The sequence below is a fragment of the Astatotilapia calliptera genome, chromosome 20, assembly GCF_900246225.1.
Source record: "Astatotilapia calliptera chromosome 20, fAstCal1.2, whole genome shotgun sequence".
NCBI lineage: Eukaryota > Metazoa > Chordata > Actinopteri > Cichliformes > Cichlidae > Astatotilapia > Astatotilapia calliptera.
Window position 1 is genome coordinate 27563306 of NC_039321.1, and position 8856 is coordinate 27572161.

An 8856-nucleotide genomic window follows, 5' to 3' on the forward strand; every position below is an offset into this window, starting at 1 on the left:
TTTTTATGGTAAGGACAACAGGCTAAGAAAAAAATGACCCAACTGCTCTCAGAAGAAAAAAGGGCAGGTTGCCACTGACATCGAAGAAGCTGATAAGGACAAACATTGATAGAACAGATGATAACCTGATGACATGATTTCACAACTCTGCTGCTATCTCAACCTGTGAACATGAGAATGGGGAAGTCTCAAACACAGACAAAGCACACATTTACTGCAGAGACAGAGTTAACTGTTTTAATTTCATTTCTTATGCTGTCAACATTTCTCCATTAATAGCTCATTATTATAAACATCATCAGATTTCAGATTTTACAGTCCATTCAAGGTTTGGGATACAAAATAATCAAAACAAAGTAGAAGTGATCAGTCTCTGCTTGATCATTAAACATCTTTTAGTATTTAAGCAGTTAACTGACATATACATAAAAACTTTCCAACAAAACACTGACAAAAGAATTAAAGTGGATCAGACATTAAAATCTGTAACTCAAATTCACGGTTGGATTGCCAGTATGGAGTATTCCACCATCCCAGCATGCTCTTCGTCGGCAGCTCCTGTTGGTGCGTTGTGCATCCTCACATTTGCATACACTTCTTCGGGCTTCTGCAGAGCCCTGAAGTCCACCATTGTGTAAACTACGCTGCTCGTTTCCTAGTAGAGACACATTTTGCCAAGAGACAGTATTTTAGAGGAAGTTTAAAGTATAAACATGTCTCCAATTTAACATGATAGTGAGTCACAGCGACTGCTTGTTCCCTGTTTAGCACGTACCGAAGCTTCTTGGTTCAGTGAGTCACGGTGAGTTTGTCCATATTTGTCTACAAAGAAAAACAACAGAACTTCACATCATTTACCCATTCTATAAGAGGAAAAAAAAGAATATATTTTATCATAAACTTTGGCAGACAGTCTGAGCTCTGCGACAGCAGTTTTCAGGGAACTGCTTACCTAGCAGTTTGGATTTTCTCCTGACTCTGCAGCAAACAACACCAATCACTGAACTGATGAACATCATCACTGTAATTGCCACAATGACAGCCAGCGGCAAACTAAAACTCCAGGAGACTCTGAAGAGGAGCAGAGCACAAAAATGAAAAAACTATTCATGTTTCAGACACAGGAACAATTTGACCAGTGAGCAACAACAAAAACGAGCAATGTGCAGAGTGACCACCTGTTGCTGTCACCGTGGTCCTCTGCTAAAGCAGGTCTAGTGGACTCTGGGAGTGCTGTGGATGTGCCGGGGGCTTTGGTGGTCCCTGTGATTGGAGGCTGTGAATGGCTGAAGTGATCTGAAACTTCTGCAAATTTCAGATATAACAAAGTCAAATAAAAATCATGCTTAAATACAGCTAATAAACAATGACAGTAACAACTGTTGCATGAAATGCATTTAGAGCATCCTGTCAAAAGTTTTATAAGAATACTCACCAGACACTTCTACATAATAGTCCCTGTAGATGTGATTTGGGGCTCCCAGCACGACACACCTGTAAAAGCCTCCATCTACAAATTGCACATTTGCTATTCTAAATTCAATCCAGCCATCATTTTCTATTTTGGTCACTCTTCCTTTCAAAAGTTCACAGGTATATCCTGAACTGTCCATCAGCCTGTAGCAGCCTCCCGGATACAGTTTACAGCAAGCCTTGTTGTAACTGTTGTAAAATGAAGGAAAGGAGAGTCTCAGGAAAATGTGCTCGAACTCTTTAATCCTCTCCTGGCCTTTTAGATGACAGATATCTGGAAAACAAACAGCTGTCAATACAACTTCTCAAATACTGGAAAAAGTGGAATAGCCTTTTTTTTCATACCTATTAAAAGAATAAAAACAATGGAAAACTTCATCTTCATTGTGATGCTCGCTAATTCTCAGCACTTTGGGACAGTTTTAGTTTTGAATTCTTGCTGCAGGATTGAAGGCTCCTCCTAAAGAGGAAAGAAGAGGAAGTTGTCAAAGACGTGGTCCTCACGAGGCTTTGGGAACTGTTGCTGGACACGTCTGTGGCACAACAGTTCTGTGGCTGATTCTTTTTTTGACTGTGTTATGTGTCTGCATATTGGAAATGGACACAAATGGAAATAGACAATGGAGAGTCAATATCACTGGAAAAGAAATATGAAAATGCTTTCACCTCATATCCAACAGCGAACATTTGTCTCATAGTTTTGCATTTACACAAGAATGTGATCGCTTTAGCAGCTCATTAAGTTGCATGACTAAAATCTTGCAAAACACAAAATGTACTATTGCTTTTTTATATGGTTACAATAATAAAATAAAACCAACTACATGAAACATATGCTGGTAGCTTTATTTTATTTTACTGCACAGACAAAGACACAAGGAGATTAACCGAACTAGTTCACTTCTGATGCAACATTTGTGTTTATTACATCGTGTGTGTGTGTGTGTGTGTGTGTGTGTGTGTGTGTGTGTGTGTGTGTGTGTGTGTGTGTGTGTGTGTGTGTGTGTGTGTGATTCAGCCTCCAATACTATTAAAAGATTTTACCATACACTGAAAAAAATATGTTGTTGGATTTACTTAATTCAATGGTGGACATTTGTTGCACACAGATGTTTTGCTTTGGCAGCAACTTAAACAATTGAGTTAAATTAACACAATTTATTCATGTTCAATAAATCTGTGCAATTTGTGTTGATAAAATGTGACTTAAACATGTTTTGATTAAGTAATTTGAGCTCTTGAAATATTTTAATCCTTCACAATTTTCTCACTTTATCCCAACACTATTCAATAACTTTTACCCAATACTACTTGGTCACTTAAATACTACATGTTATCTTCAAATTACATTTTGCTATTATATTCTAGTATCAAATACACAATTTTCAAATGGAGGCCTTATAACAGATTGTATTGTTCTCTTCCAAGATGGTTGCTGGCATCCACCAGTAACCTTTCAAAACAACATGTCTAATTTCACTGCAGTAGGTAAAGAATTAAACTGACATTACTCCTCTACTGAATCTATATAAATCAACAGTTAAATAATGTCAGTTCTTCCGTGTTCTCTGGAATCAATCGCAGCAAAGAAATTAGACTGTTTCTTTTGAAAAATGTTGGGAAAGAACAATACAAAACATTCTATTTAAGGCCTCTGACATCAAGATTCAGTTAAACAACAATTATAACTAAACAATTTGAGGTAATGTTAGTTTCCATTAACATTAAATTAGGTTACTGAATTGGCAAACACCTTCCTATTAACACTACCCATTTTACCCCAATAACTAAAGAAATTAGCACTTGCAGGTCAAAACCTTTATTCAAGAGACGCAAAAATAACATTGATACAGTGACTGTCAAAAAATACAGCACTGATCATACTGTGACATCTTGGTTCAAAACAGCACACTTAGAAATATTCAACGTTCTTTACTTCAACTGAATGAAACTGAAAATACCATTTCACACGACCCATATGGGATATTTAGACTGCATAACTGTTCACGCTACATCTCTTCACTAGTAAAAGAAAGAAAAAATACAAAGAGAAATTTAAAAATGCTGCCAAACAGACAAACAGAACTTGTACAGAGCAAAAGGAAAAACAAACAACAACAAAAAACAGCTCGTCCTCATGGCAGTTGCAGAGTATATAAAAATGAACCCTGCGATCCGTTCCTGGAATTGAGCTTCAAAAATGCAGCAGAACAAGTGTGAGATTTAAATGTCCTCTCACCTAGAGCTGGTCACCTCACATGCATAACAGTGAGCTTCGTTGCAGGAGCAGTTTTGTCTTAGTTGTGAGCTTTTCTTGAGAGCTGAGTTGCATCCAACTCCATTACCACCCTTTGAATCACCTCAAAAGTGTAGCAGAGTTGTGATGGGTAACTCATGTTGAAGGAATAAAAAAGGTCCAAACAGCATGGCTACTGCAAAGGTCACGTTATCCAGATCTTGAAGAACAACATCAGAAAAGTCATTGCCTGCCGCATCCTCTGGAGACAGATGTTCATTGTGGTTTTCTCAATCTGTGCAGTGGCCTCAGGCAAGTCCTGGTTAAACACAAAACATTTCTTTAAGATTCCTTTTTAAGCTCATCTCTTTTGAATCTACCAGTTCTAATGTTAGAGTAATTTAAACCAATGCAAGCAACATAGTAAATAGCTATAGCCAAAGAGTGGCCTGCCATGCTGCCATTCATGGTCTAACAGAGTTTCTAAGAGAGGGTGAAAAACATAATAATTTCAAATGCTTTACATTCGTTTTTGTTAGAAAGACACCGGCCCATCAGAAATCCAGGTTATGTCACTCAGAAGATGTTAGAATTTAGACTTTCAGCCCCACAATTTGGTTAGCTGTTGGTCAGTTGGTCTTTTTTTTTTTTTTTCAAACAAAAGCTAAAGTAAATACTGGTGGGATTTTCCTTTGTTAATTAGAATGACAAATTTAAAGTTTTTTTCACACTGATGTGACCCCTAATACAGGGGTGGGGGTGGGGCCTCAAGGGCCGGCGGCCGAGTTCACTACCAGGCCTCATGTGAACTTCAAATTATTAAAGAGGACTACTGGTCCTAACCAGTCCAATGAGGATCAAGTGGATAACTAAATGCATTTTTAGATGTTGCAAAGCCACAATCTACTCATAAAACACTCACCATGAACTCCTGCACCAAGATGTTGCAATTGTCTTTCACACAGATGCGGAGCACTTTGATGAGGGACTCCGAGCATTAATGTCATCCTTGAGTATTATAACAAAGAAAACAAAGATTTGTGAACTTTTCAGTAGCACAGAAGAAAATGATCCCAGACAAAAACTCTTGACTTTTTAAACCAGTCAACATGCAACACCAGCATCTACAAAGCAATATCAAAAGTTCCTGTTTGACATCAACTTTATGGATATATAGTTTCCAGAACATTTATTTTTAAAAAAAGATAATTTTTTCTCAGTGGGCCAGTAAATGCATGACGAAAATTATGGCATCCTTTTAGTGGAATCATTACTCACAGGTAATAGTTGACTGTTTCAATGGATGTAGCATAAAAATCTTTTACTGACCTAATGCAATACATATACACTTTGTAGTTAAAGAATTTTAAAGTTCTTACTGTCATCATGGCAGCTACATCCTTTAGCTTTGTGCCCTGTTCCCCCGATCACTTTGCAAACACTTTCAGCAGACTGTCAGAGAGAAACTCAGCTCCGTCAGAAACCTTGACTGTAAAGGCATGGTTGGGATGCACTGGAATGCTGCATTTTATCTGAAATGACATAAAATTATTTTGAAATAACAGCAGGCACTGTGCTTGGTTAATCAGTAATGTTTTGTTGAATAAAAACTGTGTTTCCAGATCTTATGGGATTAAAAAAAATCCAAAGATGTTTGTTTCTGATTTGCAACCCAACAACCCACAAGTTACAACCTCATTTCAGTTCAAGTGTGCATTAATGCGAGTCCAGTAATCACCTTTCTGGCAATACATACAGGTATAAGTTAAACCTATGGCAGATTTTGGATTTCTCAGTTGTATTAATAGGGTGAGTATGCATGCACCTAATAATTATAAAAAACCTATTATAATTAAGTTACAGAAACGAAAATAGAATATACTTGCTTACCATAACACCTTGAACCCACAATCCATCAGCTGACTCCTGGTGAAATGCAGAATAGAGGTCGTCTCTCAATGTGCAGCAAAAAAAACAAAAACAAAAACAAAAGGACAGCAGGTGAGGGCAGGAGGGGTAGGGATGTAAGCTAGCATAATGCCGCTGATGATATTAGCTAAAGCTGTTCAATGTCCAAAATCTCACTAACACCACGGTGCAGTAAATACACAATGTAACTGAAGAGTCAGTTGGCAAATCTATTCACACAGAAAACCAAATTATGTTATGAGTGCCTCATAATTAGGTTTAATGTGATATTACGGCTCTTGTGCCAAAGACAAATTCAAATGAAAAAGCGCCAATTCTTTGACAACAGATAAAACAGCAAATAAGCTAACGGCTCTTTTTTAGCATGTTACATGGCGACACTCTAGACGTTTAACTACATTTGGCTGAAATATGGTAAATATTAATTCAAAAAATCAAGACATACCAAAAACGTAGAGTTGGCTGCTCGACTTGACTGAGATGGATGCCTTTTTTAAACCACGATCCAAAGCCCGCGAGATGAAATCACGCGTGGTTTCACGAGATTTAACGTTGCTATCTTATTGACTTACTTCACCTGAACATGATATGAACAATTTAATACACCCTTTCTGCATATCATGTAGTTTTTACACTATATAGTTACATTTAACTTTAAAACATGAGGCAATTGTGTTAAATACATGCAAGATGCTTACATAAATCCAAGAGATGGCCAGTCCCTTTTTTTCAGTGTATACTGTGATTTCCATTAACAAGTTATACTGTCATAAACTACAACTATGCCTGCCAGTGACTTTGTGAGGTCATTAGACTTACTTAGAGCTTTTTATTCTCATTGTGCATTTTCTTGGGTAGCTGGACCACAAAGGTAAAGTAAGAAGAAGAGAAACCAATATACAACGAAGGCGGAAAATAAATAAATAATTAAATAAATATAATAAAATAAAAAACAGTGTATATGTATACATATGTGAGTGGAACTATATACATGGTGTATGTGTAGGAAACATTGAAACAGACTGGGACCAAAATAATTGCACATGAGCCAAAAATATTGCACATTAAAACAAATATTTACCAAAGCTGGAAAACAGAGTATTGAGAAAACATATTTCTGCTGAGACATTTGGATGGTACAGTCAAAATTTAAGGATACTTGCTTAAGTTTAAACCAAGCATTTACTTTGAATGTGGCGTGGTTGTTGGTTTTGGTTTCAGTATTTCAGAAAGCACTGATCCACTGGCATTTCCCACACAGTCATCTGTAAGAGAAAATATCCAGTAAACGGAGGTTCTTCAGAAGAAAATGTGTTGCTGATATCAAAGGTCAGAGGAAGAAGGCCAGACTGCTTCAAGGTGAAAAGAAAGCAACAGTAACTCCAAGAAGGAAACCACATCGGATGCAACTTCTGTTAACTGAAGTATATATATGCATATATTATTCCCCGCTCGCCCCTGCGGGCGGTCAATCCTTCAAGCTCGGGTCCTTTACCAGAGGCCTGGGAGCTTGAGGGGATCTTAGCTGTTCCTAGGACTGCGCTCTTCTGGACAGAGATCTCTGATGTTGTTCCCAGGATCTGCTGGAGCCACTAGCCTAGCTTGGGAGTCACTGCAAATGACTCCCAAGCTATATATACATATGTATGTGTATATACACATACATATACATATATATATATACACATATCAGTTGGTGGCATGCAGTCTGACTTCATCACATTTTAGTACCTGCTCAGATCTCTTCGAAGCCCGGCCAAGCAGGCACCATTTAGTACCAAGTACCAGGTACTGTGACATAATGGAAAACCCTGAAAACTGTGGCAAACTGTGGCAAGTCGATCTGATTAATTACTAATGTAAAAGGGGCTTTTTGAGACAGTGGTCTTGGTGCAGTTACAAATGAATTTCAGAGCAGTTCATTTATGGTATAGATTAACCATGACAGAGACACACAACCATTAACCTCTTTATGAATTAGAAAAAAGAGATGCTAAATCTTGTCATATTATGATTCTTTTTCAAATGCATTAGATTAGTGCTATCACTACAGGGGACAATGCTGCAGCCTTATTTGGTCTTGAGCTGCACGTTTACAAGGAAAGAGGATGATGCTTTTCCTTCTTTTACTTTAAACAAAACATCTCAGTTCAGTTCTATTCTCTGACACACTGTGGACATTTTCAGATTTGGTAGAAACTCTATCAAGATTTTATTCACAGCAAAAAAAAAGTGTACAGTATCTATTTCATCTACTGGCATCCATAAGCTCCTCATACAATGTACAAATTTTCACATTTACTATTTGACAAAAAAAGGAAAAAATATTAAGGAAGTTATTTATTTTGCTTTGGAAAAAAATTGTTTTAATGATTGAATGTTATGTCTGATTAATTTCTGAATTCTCAGACTGGTCCGGTGTGCAGGCCAAAATATGGGTATAAAAAGATGAATTCAGTTCCATGGCTTTGACTTTTAGTTTTTAACAAGTTTTTGCCAGATTTAAAAACAATATTTGTGCTTTCCTGTTATTAATGACTGCTGGTCTAATAAATGTTTTAAGCATTGTATCAGTATGATTTGTATTCATTCTAATACACAAAACTATTTATACAATTTTTTGCACAATTTGTTGGTTTGATAAATTAATCTTGGAACACTCCTGTGAGTAAAGCTGGCATACAAACATGAAATCACTTTAAATACAAGAAAAGGATCTTTTATAAAACCCACTGAGCCTGGACATAAACCCAAAGCTACATGAGAGTTTCTTAAAAACAGGTATATGAGATGAATAAACTCCTAGAGAGAAAAAATGAAACAAAGTTTGATTTACCAAATCTGTTATGAACTAAACAATAGTAGTAAAGCACTCCCGGATCTCTCGAGTGATCACTGAACAAGCTTTTCTTCTTTTCATCGTGGAAACATTCACGTGATCTTTTGTTTTGTTTTGTTTTTGCATTTGTTTTGCTGTAGTCTGATGTGACTATGTGTTTCACATTCATTCACATTGCTTTTTCTGTAATCGGGTGTCATTACACTAACTACAGTACTAGTGATGCTGTGATAAAACCCTGTGAATATGTCGAATCTGTCCGGCCAATTGCTTCGCCAAAACACAGATCACACAAAGCCCCATTCAACAGCTCATTTGGAAATACTGACATCTGCTGGTCATTCACTCTACAACAGCCCTGCTGTGATATATCAGTGAG

The 8856-nt window shown here is 37.0% G+C and overlaps 1 protein-coding gene across 1 annotated transcript; it reads right to left on the reverse strand.

Moving 5' to 3' along the window:
• Positions 1 to 496: 496 nt before the first annotated feature.
• On the reverse strand, positions 497 to 2171 carry LOC113012999 (uncharacterized). Its single transcript, XM_026153490.1, has 6 exons — positions 1819 to 2171; positions 1436 to 1747; positions 1179 to 1305; positions 953 to 1071; positions 776 to 822; positions 497 to 655 (listed from the first exon to the last, which is right to left on the reverse strand). Exons 1-6 carry the CDS (start codon positions 1856 to 1858, stop codon positions 497 to 499), a joined length of 804 nt encoding a protein of 267 aa, XP_026009275.1. The 5' UTR covers positions 1859 to 2171.
• Positions 2172 to 8856: the final 6685 nt, after the last annotated feature.